The sequence below is a fragment of the Eptatretus burgeri genome, chromosome 4 (genome assembly GCF_056783735.1).
Source record: "Eptatretus burgeri isolate ZD-2024b chromosome 4, Ebu_testis_v1, whole genome shotgun sequence".
Taxonomy (NCBI): Eukaryota; Metazoa; Chordata; class Myxini; order Myxiniformes; family Myxinidae; genus Eptatretus; species Eptatretus burgeri.
In genome coordinates, this window is record NC_140964.1 from 40,326,360 (window position 1) to 40,341,359 (window position 15,000).

Sequence of the window (15,000 nt, forward strand, 5' to 3'; positions counted from 1 at the left end):
TATGTGTCTGCGCTACTGCCTTGAGTGGTCATGTGACATGGAAGATTGTGTATGATTGGGTTTTTCGGTCATGAATATTAATGATGTGGGTCATGTGGTAATATTGTGTAAGACAGTTGGTCATGTGACATGAATGATGTTTTGATTGGGAATGCAAATTTTGCATTGAAGGGATTCGATGTTCATATATTTTGGGAAGACACTGAATTACACAAACAGTATGACATTTAATAATATTTATTTATGCATAAAATAAATTCTATAAGTGTAGACAATAGAAAATTATCATTTAGTTGTAAATGCTGTCTGATCAGTTTTTGTAAACTGCTTAAAGGTGGTTGGGGTGCAATTCAAAAGAGTAATCAGAATTTTTTTTTAATTTGCCTCATGGTATAGGTGTGAAAAACCCTGTGTCATAAGAGGCGACCAGCGTTGCATCAGGAAGGGCATCCAGCGTAAAAACTAAGCCAAATCACTATGCGGATCATACGGATGATCCGCTGTGGCGACCCCTAATGGGAGCAGCCGAAAGAAGAAGAAGAGTATAGGTGTGAAAAAAACAATAAAATAAAATTGTAGGGTCACCACGCACTTTTCTAAGAAAATAGGTGTTCAAAAGTGAGTGAAAAGTGACCTAGTTGTCAATTGATTCAACCCTGACTACCTTAAAACATTGTTCATGAAAAGAAAACGTTTAAATAACAAAATGGCCACCAGTCAGCCATCTTGGATCTGATGTCGAAGAATAATGATGTGCATATGTTCGCCATAATTCATCATCTGTGTGCTAAGTTTGAACAAGATGAGTAAATGTTCATCACACTCCACACGTTTCGATATACCCACCGATCACATTACGTACCTTCTGGGTGAATGGTTTGCATCCGTGGGAATAATCATCTGAGTGGCAGACGGACGGTTGTTCTTTGCGGATGATGCAGTTTTACCGTGTGAGACATAATCTGCGGCGAAGCTCACCATAAGTCAAGAGGTGTGTCTGATGTGTAAACGACACTTGTGGTCATCATTGGTTAGATATTTATCGGTATACCATCCTGATGAGGGCAAACAAACCCGTAAATCCGGAAGGTTTGATGTTTAACTGATGTTGACCACATAATCTTGTCTGTTTGACAGTCGCCAGGCCAAGGCCTCCAGATTGAAGGTGATGCTTTGGTATAGGATTATGTCAAATGGAGATCGGGAGAGTGCTTGTCACACTCCACATGTTTCGATATATATATATATATATATATATATATATATATATATATATATATATATATATATATATATATATATATATATATTGTTACGCATGTGGAAATTCGCATTACACCATAAAGGGCCCTCAGGTGAGATATCTCTGTAAGTACATGTGTAGTTAGCCCAAACCCGTTGTATAGAGGGAATTTATGTGATTCATCTGGGCTGCGACGCTTTGAGTTAGCCATTTTTCTTTTCTGTCGTTATTTTGAACTAACCACGTCTCAACCGCCATCACACAACAACCACCTTAACCACCACGCCAGCCATCGTCACCAACTATAACCACGCTCCAACCCTCAGACAACAACCACAACGCCAACCCTCACCACAGAAGACCCTCCACCACCTTCGCCTTTACCTTCACAACTTCATCCCACATCATCGCTTCTACGGCCATTCCCAAACACCACCAGTCAACACCAAACGTCGTGGTCCCGGGGCCGTTCAGCAGTTAAGGCCGAACGCGTCGATCCGCGGATCAGGAATGCTGCACGCCCACTTCTCCTCCGTCCAATGGGCGAGCGCGAGGCAGCTTGGCCCCGCCTCCAAGCGCGTGTTTGTGAAGTCCGTATATGCAAATTTTAGGATCAGGGGAGGTTCACGCCCATTTTTGCCCGACCAATGGCTGACCGGGGGGGGGGGGCGTGGCCCCGCCTCTAATCACGTTCTGATCCTGGAATTTGCATATTGGCTTCTCCTGCCGGCTATAAAGGCGCGAGAATTACCAGGTTGAAGAGAGTGTCGTCGAGGAGTTGCTTTTGGAGACAAGGAGCGTCGCGTTGGTGGAGTTGAGTCGAGTGCTTACGGTGGAGCTGCGGGCGGCTGGTCGGGGCAGGGAAGCTCGGGTCCGAGGCCAGGAGGACGGCAGTCGGCGACGAGGCTGTGGTGTGAGGGATCGCTCGTCTCGTCGCGGGACCCAATTCAGCCAGCCTCATGGAACCCACCACAATCAATTCAGCACCCCAAAAAACCCCGAGTTAGATATCCCACAAGTCAATATTGGCAAAAGTTAATTTTCCGATTATTATTATTTTTTTTTTTCGCAGGCCCTCTGAGCACCCGAACTTTGATTGCCTCCCCAGAATTTTCCACAAGGATTTGGGTTTGCACTAATTGATAGGTGTTATTAGACACCGAGATGAATATGTTAGTGAAGAAATTTTTTGGTAAGCAATTTTTTCACAGATGGTCAATACAATTTGCTAAAATTCCCTAACTAAAAGGCAAAGATAAAGGCATCAGGAGGAACCTGGATAGGATTCGCATTTCAACTGCTACTCCTTTACCCTGAAACCCATCCAGCACAGCCAAATAAGCCTTTTCCAACAACAACAACAAAAAATCAAAAAAGAACCCAGATCAAAAAAATTAAAATAATTCTGGCTGCCAGACCATTTTCCCAATCACGTTGAAATTTAAAACATATATTTCCCATCACTACTACATCATAATTATGAAGTTTAATGTAGATTGATTAAGGGGTTCCAGAGAAAACATTATTTAATATTTTCTTCAATCCAATAATATGGTTGCCAAACCATGTGACCCATTAATTATTCCTTGACAAAATCGTGCACCCAAGGCTTGGGGAACATTTCTGTGAAGTTTCCCCTTGATCTGTCCAGCCATTCTTCAGAAGATTTTTTAATTGGTTTTAGGGTAAATCTAATATGGCTGCCAAACTATGTGACCTATGATGTCATATGTGTGAACCTTTTGTTCCTCACAAATAGGTGGTAGTACCTGTAAAGTTCCACTTTGATCTGTTTAGCCACTTCAGAGAAGATTTTTGAAGGTTTAAAAAAACAAACAAACAAAAAAAACACAATATTGCTGCCGAATCACGTGACTGATGAAGTCATCAAATTTTTTTTCTGTTGACCATTTTATCCCTAGATGACCCTCAAAAATTTTCACACTGTTCAGCAATAGCGTACTACATATGTAATGATGATGTCATAACGAGGGCACCTTTGACATCATCAAAAAAAAATCACACTTGTTCCACATGAGGAGTACTTGCCATGTGTTAAGTTTAAATTTTTTCTTTGGTGCGGTTTCAGAGATACAGAGGTCCAAAGTTTTTCCAACATGGCTGCCACACCACGTGACTTATGATGTAATAATTATCATTAAAACATTTTACTTGAGTAGTGGCTCTGATGGTGAATATTTTGTCTCAATCTGACAAGCGGTTGCAGAGAAAAACATGAAAGTTATGTGCGGACAAACAAACAAACAAACAAATGGACCCAAACGCAATAAGCCTCTCCTTCGGCTTGAGTAACAAGTTCATATAATAATAATAATAATAATAATAATAATAATAATAATAATAATAATAAGATATATTTGCCAACAAAGTACATAATCGTTAAAAACTAAACAGTGTAGATTTTACAAGCATGTTTTTATTTGCTCAAGATAAAAACAACCAAACATTTTACATCGATTTGGGCAGAACTCAATGATTTCATTCAAAATCCGAACAAATTAAGGAATTGAAGGATTCTTACTTCTGCTTGTTCTACAGAAGACCTGGGAGATTTTGAGTACATTTCTAAAATCACAATGTGTCCCATCATCTATCTATAATTCCAGCTGTGTGTGTGTGTGTGTGTGTGTGTGTGTGTGTGTGTGTGTGTGTGTGTGTGTGTGTGTGTGTGTGTGTGTGTGTGTGTGTGTGTGTGTGTGTGTGTGTGTGTGTGTGTGTGTGTGACCGCTGTTTCTCGACAACCACTGGTCCGATCTAATTGAAACTTGCAAGGTATATTGCTGGGGACCCGAGTATGTGCCTTTTCAAGGTTTGATATTAATCGGACAAGTGGTTCCCAATTTATGGCCATTTATTTACTGAACCAATGACAGGACACGTTGCTGCGTAGGCGTGGCCGCGCGTTCCCCATTACGGGTTACAACGTATGGACTTCCGGATAGTGATGACTTAATGTATTCTAATAATTTCTCGATTTTTTTATGCGCATTTATAGATATAGACAATGCCCCAATCCAGTCGTCGTTTATGAGAGTGAAGGAACGGCCTGTGTGGTTGTTTGAAATTGGGGTTCTTTTTGCACGTACGGCCACGCACGTACGGGCACACGAGAGTGAAGGAACGGCCTGTGTGGTTGTTGTTTCTGGCACGCTGTGTGAAAGATTTTTTTTTCACGTACGGCCACACACGTACGGGCACGCACTAGTACCTATGATTGTGCAACCACTGTCTGAACTCGAGTTCTGTTTCATTTTTACCATTTGTTTCGCAAATTTACTCCAAATTCCCAGCCTGCATTGCTTCAGAGTTTTAACCTCACAGACATGCTCGGCCTGATCATAATGCTGATAAGATAGGCCCAAGATTATTCTAAGGACCCTTTTCTGAATTCTTTCCAACTCATTTGTTTGAGATTCAGTCAAGCTAGCATTTCAGGCTGGTACAGCATCCCCCAGGAGAGATCTCACAGAGCCTTTACATATCATCATCAAATCTTCACAAGACAGATTGAACTTTTTAAAGCAGTTTCAACATGTACAGTACAGTTTACCATTTGCTCTCAACAGAATATTATGAATGTACAAGTTCCACTTTCAAATCTATTGAAATAGGCACCCCTGAGATTTTAAGGTGTTGAACTTCCCATATTATTTGGAAATAGATTTGCAGCTTTTATTTTTATACTGGACATCTGTAGAATTAATTTACTTTTAAACTTCAGCTGATTATGCTTGTGATAAAATCATGGATGTTCTTCTTCCAGTTCAGATATAATTTCTGTGCATTGAAGTGACACACTGAGCAAGAGACCTGGTACCTTGAGTGACTCATCTAGTTACATTGTAAAGCAATGAACGTTGTACCCGATGGAACTTTCCATAAAAACAATTAGCATCGTACTTTCTCCCCAAAAAAACAGGAGATGCTACTGTCATGCTGCTTTGTGTCAGTGATTGAGTGAATCCACACCGGTTCTCAGATCTATTGTAATCTATGTACCTTGGCAAAACTCTGCATTTTAAATGCTCTATCTTGTTTCTGTGTGTGATTACCTGCAGCTCACCTTTGCACTCAAAAATACCAACCCTATGAGAGTGGTTCTTCAGAGGTTCAGGTAGGGATACAAGCTACACATAAACACAATATGCCATTTGTCATGAACTAAAGAAAGAGTGATAATGATGGTTCGTATTTGTATTATTATCCTTTCATTAGTCAACATTGACAAGATTGAAAAAAAAAATATATATATATATATATATATATATATATATGTATCAGTTTAACTGTACTCTTACATTTATAACTCTTACACTAGATTGTCATAGAATGGTAATCATGTGATGATCATTTTATGGGAGTTATTTATTTTATTTTTTAAAGTTTCATTACTAATTGATGTTAATACTTTTTAGAAAGTGTTACAGTAATTATGTTGTCACAGTACAATTCTGGATATTAAATGTTTCAAAGGATCTTAGACCCTATTGGTGTGTGCACAGGAATGGGTCTGTGCAATGTGAGAGTTTGGCCTGGTACAGTGAAAAAGCTCCACATACTCAAGATATTATCAGTGCTCTTGAGAAAAATATAAACAAACAGACCTTTATACTTGGAAACAGCAGCCTGACAGTCAACTGGACATCTTTCGACATTGAAGGTAAATGTCTCAGTCAGTCTTTTTCATCCACGGTTTATTTTTGCATTTATAGGAAACTTGCAAAAGTACCTGCCCCAGTGATGAGAAGAGTTTAAGTTAATCTATGAATTAAATTATTCCATGGAGTTTAAAAAGGTTAATTGTGTTGCACTCAAAAAAAATCTGGCCTTTTCATTTAAAGACTAACTGGTCGTCATGTTTCCCCCAAATTGCTATATTAGTTACTTTGGCCTTAATTTGCAGCCTGAAAACGGCCCCTGAGGCCATGAGCACATAGCCCATGTTAATTCACATATAAAGTTGTGTCTGGAATGAAGTTTGTAGCTTTAATGATGTGGCTGTGCATAAAGAACAGAGAGAGAGAGACAGACAGACAGACAGACAGACAGACAGACAGACATTTGCCCTTATCATAGAGTACTGTAAAAGTAGGAGAGAGGAGATTGGGGACCAAACTCTGTGCAGAGCGTTGGTGCTGCTGAAGCAGTCTCCTTGGCTATTGGACACAATCCTGTAGAGGTCACCACTCCGACACAGTATACCAGCATGCTGGCACTCATTTTGCCGACCTCGGAAGGATGACAGGCCGAGTTCACCCCCACTTCATATTAATTCAACAGCTGAGCGGGATTTGAACTCATGACCAAGCCCGCCACCCTCACCATGAAGCCAACACCAGGCACATATGTATATATATGTATATATATATATATATATATATATATATATATATATATATATATATATATATATATATATATATATATATATATATATATATATTTTTTTTTTGTATATAAATGTTTTTTTTTTTTTCATTCTTCTTCTTTGTTCATCTTCTTCATTCTTCTCTTCATTCATCATAATCCCACAACAAAAGTAAAATGTCAAAAGATGCCGTGATGGTAATCCAAAAGAGGATTGTGGTGTTGTATTCTGGCATCGTGATGTGGTGTCATTCATACCTTGTTTGGTTGTTTTTTTTAGATTTCTTCCTTCTATGTTTTTACATTTTTTTTGAAATGTTGTTTTTTTTGTCTTGTGTATAGAGAAAATAGAAGATCGATATGCTTCTCATAATAAACACTTATAATCACTAAAATGTTATTCATCATGACAATTTAAAAACATTTAATTACAGATAACAATGATGCTTCAGTTGAAAAAAGAAGAGAAAGCAAACGTCATAATTTTAACTCGTACATTGCTTTTTATCCTTCTTTTCAGGAAGCCGTTTGCCTGTGAAATCCCTGCCATTTGATTTCCGGATTACAAATTATGATTACAATCCGAATAATGATACCCAAACTCGTGACCTAAATGACAAGATTTCCAAGGGTGTAAGTACAGATTATTTATTTTTATAATCAACATTTGCCGAATTGGCGTTGTCATCTCAGCACATGGCTCATCACATTCAGGCAATCCAGAGTTCAAGTGCTCTATAATGTGTTTTGTCCCTTGTCTACTAAATATCCTTGTAAGTTCTGAAAAAGTCTCTAGGATCTGGATGAAACTTGGTCGACAGGTTGGGTGTTTGACAAGAACAAGTTGATTCGATTTTGGTTCCGGTCCGGATGCAGATCCAGCCTATCAGTTTGATGCAAAACGTAAACGGTTCAGCCTGGCAGAGGTATGCGCTCTACCGAGTGCCATTCTAGTTGTCCTATGTGTCTGTTTCTCTGGGGGACTCTCCAAACTCATGCATTAACTTTGCGCTTTTGCTTCAGTTGCACGTGCATGAGTCCTGACTGTGTCAATGATTGCACAGGCCTCCAAGATTTATCTTTTCATCTTCTTCTATGTCCCTCTCATCTTCTCATTTGTTGAACTTTAGTTTCCCTCTCCTCTCTCTCACCCATAAATCAATTTTTTTTTTAAATGCTTCTATAAAGTGCTAAAAAAAAGTATGAGAATCCATCCTTTCTCCACCTTCTTTCTTGTCCACAGGCCAAGGTTAATATAAAATACTTTTTCCCCTCTTTCTACCTTTACCATTTTATACCCCATCTTCTCTTCCCTCACTCTTATTATCCTTCACCACCCTCCTCCCCCCCCACCCCGCAACTCCCCATTTTGCTCTGCATTTTTGGCCTTCTCCCAAAATCACATCCTTTCTCATCATATTTGACAGCACTGTTTTTGTTCATGCTTTAAACCCTCCACCCTGACCCACGATGTATGACTGTGTTTTTTGCTGAAATCAGGATTCCGAAACAGAATCCAATACGCATTGAGTGCAAATACATGGCAATTAATCGTAAGATGCCCAAAGCCGCCTCATCGACCCCTCATCTACCCCTGCCCCCACTCCCATGTCCTATTCCTCCTCCTTCCCTAAAAGTATGTACCTCCAACATTTGACTTAATCCTCACATCACAGATCTCTCCAAGATACAAGTTGCTTCTACCAATCCAGACACTATGTCAAAACAGAAATGTTCCTCTTGCATGATATTTGCTTTTCTGTGATGAGAGGTGAGACCTCTGCCATGGCAGTGGGATTGCTATTTATTGGAAGAGCTATATTAGGAAGAGTCTTGGACTGCCTCCCATTTGCTCGGAAGAGAGTCAACATTCCTCCAATAATCAAGAAGTGTCCCAAGAAATCCTCTCAAATTCAGATAGGTTTGCTTTCTGCCAATTTCATTCAAAGTTATAGAATCCATCATAGCAAATGACATCAAGCCTTTCCTTTTCTTAGTCTGATCTCTGACCATCGATTTGGATTCTATCCCAGCCACTCAGCTTTGGCTATGTTGCTGCTTCTCTCTCAACAATGAATGTGGGCCCTACTAAATCTCAAGCAAGAGGTGAGAGCTGTGCACCTCTGGACCTACAGTATATCTCAGGCATTCAGCACAGCCTGGTACCCTTGTCTGCTTGTCAAGCTGTCTGTCTGAGCAATACAATGTTGACCTTCTTTCCTGGCCTACAGATTTCCTCTACTCACAGAGTTGGCAAGGAACTCACAACAGAAACCTGCCATCTCCTTTGTCAAACGAGCACAGAGTCATCAATGTAAAGCCATCGGCGTCATCGGCCTAGTCCTGTTCTTTGTATTCATCAATGATATATTCTATGCTCGAGAAAGAAAGCCCTCTTTTCTTTTTTGCAAATCACGACACCTGAAACCGTACAATTCCGTGTCCCATGAATAGGCCAGCAGCAGCGGTTTTCCACTTGACAGTTGACCAGGAAAGGATCAGATTTTGCACTTGCACTTGGAACACATCTTTAAATCCAGGAAGATCTCACATTTTTACCCTGTCTTTCTTTAAGCATTATCAAACAAACTCACTCGTCTATCACCTGGGTTTCATATCTGACCCATGCGCTGTAAACTGTTACCCTTGTGTTTCACATGCAAAGTGATGCATCAATGTGTGTGGTCCTCCACTGGAAGGACATTAATCATGAGGATCTGTCTTCCATTATTGGTGGACCTTAATGTTCCCTTTGGCGAAGAATAGTCGAGTTATCGCCAGCATCTTGGATAAATTCAAAATTCCTTTCAGTCGGACATCAAGCCTGGAATGATCATTCCAGAAATAATTGGGGCCAGAACCATTCACACAGTCTGATCCCACAAGGTGAGAACAATTGGGATTGTTTCAAGAAGATAAATGCTTTATTTTGAGGGTGTTATTTACATATTATATTTAAATTTATTTACTGGATTATCTAAATTCTGTAAAATTTCCTTCTTTTTTGTGGACAGAGTCAAGGCTCATGGAAGAGCTAGTACTCTGAATGGATCAGGATGTAACAGACACAAATAGGACACAAAACACATGCATGGGTTCGGCAAGATGGACACAGAAGGAAACTCCAAGGAGGGAAAGTTGGAAAATCCGGAGGAGGGATTTGGGTGGTGTTAACAACCGTAAATAGATCATGGTTTAGTAGAGGGGACGATCTTAGATGTTGGTAAATCGCTGTCTTGAAGACATGGAGGGAAGAATGAGATTGAAGAGGATGTGGAAGTTAATTCCACAGGAGGGAAAAAGAGGACTAAATTTGTGGAGGTGAATCGTGATCCTGGATTGAGGTAGTTTCACAAGAAGGAGGTTGATGGTGGACCATGCGAGCCATGAAGAAACCTGGGCGGGTGGGGGGGACAAAGCATGGAAAGAGCAGAGCATGCAAGACCAGAAAGGAGGCAGTAGAGGACAAAAAGACCACCAACCTGTCTGTCAGGGCAAAGTGATAAGCCCATCGACTCAGCTTCATCGTGGGAGATTCCAATAATCTTAAAGGACCTGGTTTCCACAGCGTCAAGATGAGCAAGGTGTGAGGCAGAGGAGCAGCCAAAAGGAGAGAGCAGTACTCCATCAAGCTACAGATGAAGGCCTTGTAGGTGGGTAGTTCAGGTGTGCCAATGAAGGAAGGACTTCGTACGATAGCGGCTGGCTTTGGAGATCAACTTTGAAATGTGGTTTGCTGAAGAAAGATCATGGCTGATAGTGAGACCCGGGAATTTGAATGACTGAACCTCAAGACGACTGTTAAGAAAGTAGATAGAAGGGTTTGCTAGATGGTCCTTTCAGAGAGGGAAAGTGAGAGGGTGAGATTTATCAGGATTCAAAGACATTTTAAAAGTGATTGACCATCTTGTGATTTTTTTTTTCAAGGTCTGAAGAGAGAGAAGAGGCTGCAGTCTGCCTGTCTGAAGAATGAGGGATGTCATGATTGAGAGTGAAGTCATCAGCAAATGGATAAAGAGGATTTTCCAGAGAAATCATTGATGAAGATCAGCAATAGGACTGATCCCAGAACACTGCCTTGGGGTACTCCAGCCTTGACAGGGAGAGGAGATGAAAGGAATCCGTTGAATGCCACATGTTGGCTACGAGGGTAGAGGAAGTCAGTAATCCAAGAGTGGAGTTGGTCTTGGATGTCATGGGTAGAGAGTTTGGAGAGGAAAGCAGGATTCCAGGCTGAATAAAAAGCATGAGATACAGTGGGCTGCAAAAGTATTCGCTCCCGACCAATAATGCCACATTATATGAATTATGAATAATGTAGAAACAATTTTTCCAAATGAACTTTTTAATTTATAACTAAAGAGATAAACCAAACATTTATAGTTGAAGGAGGTTACAAGTGAGGAATACCTGTGAAAATGTGTACAAATCAAATTCACTGGTTTCAAAAGTATTCAGCCCTTTAGGTCAGTACTTTGTGGATGCACCTTTTGCAGCAATGACTGCTACAAGTCTTTGTGGGTAGGTCTCCACCAACTTTGCACAGTGAGATGGTGAAATCTTTGCCCATTCTTCACGTGAAAATTGCTCTAGTTCTGCCAAGTTTGATGGGGATCGTCGATGGACAGCAATCTTCAAGTCTTGCCATAAATATTTAATTGGGTTTAAGGTAGGACTGTGACTGGGGACCATTCAAGAACATTTATTTTCCTCTTATTCAGCAACTCCAGTGTGGCTTGAGCTTTGTGTTTCGGATCATTGTCCTGCTGAAATTGGAATCTCCTGCCCATTTTCAGATTCATGGCTGACTCAAGCAGGTTTTCATCAAGGATTCTCCTGCACCTTGCACCATCCATTGTACCTTCTATCCTGACAAGCTTGCCAGTTCCTGTTAATGTAAAGCAGTCCCATAACATGATGCTGCCACCACCATGCTTGACAGTAGGGATGGTGTTGAGTGGGTGATGTGCAGTGTTAGGTTTGCGCCAGATGTAACGCTTTGAATTTAAACCAAAAAGTTCAATTTTTGTCTCTTCTGACCTCAAAGCTTTTCTTCACATGCCTGCAGTATCATTAAGATGCTTTTTCGCAAACCGCATACGAGCTTTTTGATGAGTCCTTTTCAGTAATGGCTTCTTTCTTGCCATCTGTCCATGGAGGCCAGCCTTGTGAAGGGAACGGGATATTGTTGATTGATGAATACTGACACCCATCTCGGACATGGAGCCTTGCAGATTTTTCAAAGTCATCGTTGGATTTACAGTGACATTCCAAACAAGTTCCTGCTTGCCCGGCTGCTGAGTTTGGATGGGCGATCTGATCTGGGTAGATTCTGGGTGGTATGATGTCTTCCACTTCTTAATGATGGATTTCACTGCATTCAAAGGGAATAATGAGTGACTTTGAAATCTTCTTATAACCCTCTCCTGAATGCCCCACTTTGTCTGATTTATTTGGAAAATTCCTTGAGCTTCATGTTTGCCTTGTTGGTTGACCAAGTGAGTTGAACCTTAAAACTCCTTCGGTAAGTTGGGGGGATTAATTTTTCAGTAAAACCACTAATTACACACAGGTTAAACATATTATGCTGATTTTGTAACCTTTCAAACAAATAATTTGCTCCTGAAGTGATTTAGAGTTAATTTGGCAAAGGGTTTGAATACTTATACAACTGAGAATCATCTGATTTTCTCTGTTAATTTATCTTGTTGACATTTTAACTGCATTTTTTAACTTTATCGCTTTGGAGTAATTTGTGAAGACTCTACATATTAAATTTGATTTGAAAGCATCATGAAATAAGCTCAGGTGGCATCAAAATGTGAAAACTTTGGAGGGTGTGAATACTTTTGCAAGACACTGTATTTCCAGAAAGACAGCACTGATCTCATGTCTGACAATGAGGGCCTCCATCTATTGTTGAGTGAGTAGAATCAGCATGTCCAAGGTGGAGTGACCTGGTCTGAAACCAATTTGGTGATCTGAGATGAGGTAGTTGGAGAAAAGGAAGGATTTCATATCGACTGCGATGATAGATTCCATGAACTTACTAATGATTGGAAGTAGGTTGATTGGTCTGTAGTTAATGGGATCAATTTTTGCACCGTTTTGCTCAAATTTAATGCGGTGATGTTTGGTTGATTTCCAAGCAAATGGAAGATAACCTCCTGCAAATGACCAGGTGAAAAGGGTAGAGAGAGGATGTGCAAGAGCAGCAGAGCAGGATTTTAGGATGCGTGAGCTGATGCCGTCCAGTCCAGTTGCAGAGTCAGAGTTAAATAGAAATACATGAAAAAGGACATTATAACATTGTAAATCTCTACGCAGTATTTTGAACAGAACTTTAGAAAAAGAAATGTATGTTTTTATTTCCTATATGAGGCTCAAATATTTCCTCTTGACAAAACTTTTAGACATGACCGGTTTAAACTCACTTGAGGACCGGAATTAAAAAAAAAAATTCTTAACCTAACCTATTCTTGTTCTTTTCACCAGGTTAAAAGCATATTCCAGAAGAAGTTCAAAAGCTTTTTGGGGGTCTCAAATCTCCAGTTAAAGTGAGTTTCAGGAGAATTTTATCGATTACAAGTCTATGACAACCACAACAGTTGTGCATTTATTGAATCCTGATCATGAACTAACCCATCTTCAAATAGTTTGCTTGACAAAACAAATCTCATTTTAAAAAATTCAATTATATTATCCTGGTCAACACAGTGGAAAAAAATGAAGAAAATCTGGTGAAAACCCTTTTTTTCTCAAAAAGTTGTTGAGTTCTGAGTAAATACAAATTTTGAGGAAAGAAAATGATTCTCAGTATTTCAGAGAATATTTACTTGAATGGAAAAACTTCCACTCACTGAATTGGTGATCAAGCTCATAATATAAGGGTGCAGTGAAGTAACTTTCTTGTTGTGACGACAAGACTTGTGCAGTACTGAAGGTTATTTTATGCATCACTTTGTTTGTCCCACAGAAAAGGCTCCATCGTTACAAAAGCACTTGCAGATTTCTCTGATGCTCCCACAGCACAAATTGCGAGCAATGCTTTACGAGATGGATTGAAAAATGGAAAACTTCCTGGCACGGATTTTGCTGTTGACCCATCATCAATACGTGTTGATGGTAAGCATTCCTATGTGCGGCCCTCAATGCTTCCTTACCTTTTTCACCTTTCAGTCATACTCATCCTTTTCACTCTGATTCAAAATCGCCTACCTCACTCTTTTCTTTCTTTTACAATGAAGAACAAAAAACCCACTAAGTATCACTCATTCCTTCAGACATTCAGTCCCAAAACAATTTATTCTTTCCTCCCATCAAATCTTTTGTTCCTCCTCCCCTTGCACTCCATCAACTCAAATCTTATGTGCATGGTTGGCCCTGAATAATTAATGGCTGATTGTGAAGCCAAGAAGTTCAAGACACTGAACCTCCTCCAGTGGCTTACCATGGAAAGAGGAAAGTGGGTTAGCTTGACGATCCTTCCGCAATGACAGGGTGAGACAGTGAGATTATCCAGGATTGAAGGACATGTTCCATTTATCAGACCACCTTTTCATCTATTCCATTTCAGCAGAGTGACAGCTACAATCTGTCTTGCAGTGGGATGGAGGTACTGTACGACACAATGTGGAGTCATCTGCAAAAAGGAAAGAGGGCTTCCAGAGCATCAGATGGGCCACTTATGCAAATGAGGATCAAGGCTTGGCCCAAAATACTGCTATGGGAAACTTCAGCCTCCCTGAGATAGGGAGCAAAGGATTCCATTGATAACAACATGTTGACTGTGTGATTGGAGTAATTCATGAGGTCAGGAATGAGGGTGGCGGCTTAACAGTTAAGGTAGTTGGTTTTGCATTCTATATCCTGAGTTCAAGCCTCAGCCATGCTAAAAAACAACACCAGACAGGCTGGCTCAGCCTATTATCTTTCTACGGTCAGCAAAATGAGTGCCAGCTTGCTGGGAAGTGAGCCAATTGAGCATCCTCTGTCAGAGTGGTGACCCATCCAGGATTGTTCACCCTACCCAATAAAACTACCTGAGCAGCCTTATGCACCTGGCGATGTGAGGAGGATCATCTACCGCAACGTTTGCTTGATCAATTTGTGGCATATATGGGTATTTTTCATGAAATTCAGCAACAAATGATCGATTAGAAGTACGTGGCCTTCCATTCATTAAAACCAGCTCCACCCTCTCATCTTGATAATGTTCTAGCCATCACTTACCTGGAAATAACAGGCATAATTCATGGAGTCCAATGGTGAAATCCCTTATCGCCTATGCCCTACGGTGTGCAACTGTTGCGCCACCTTGTGCACATGCTCACACACACTTAGGTTAGGATGGTGGTTCGGTTGAAATA

General features: G+C 40.3%; 1 protein-coding gene across 2 annotated transcripts in view; it reads left to right on the forward strand.

Annotated features, from left to right (window-relative positions):
• LOC147027860 (uncharacterized) overlaps positions 1–15,000 on the forward strand; it is a 91,229-nt gene that overhangs the window by 57,779 nt on the left and 18,450 nt on the right. For both annotated transcript variants that reach the window (XM_085877565.1, XM_085877564.1), the window contains exons 10-14: positions 5,323–5,378; positions 5,767–5,924; positions 7,152–7,264; positions 13,127–13,188; positions 13,608–13,756. In XM_085877565.1, the coding sequence (XP_085733691.1) occupies positions 5,323–5,378; positions 5,767–5,924; positions 7,152–7,264; positions 13,127–13,188; positions 13,608–13,756 (538 nt within the window). The remainder of the gene's footprint in view (positions 1–5,322; positions 5,379–5,766; positions 5,925–7,151; positions 7,265–13,126; positions 13,189–13,607; positions 13,757–15,000) is intronic.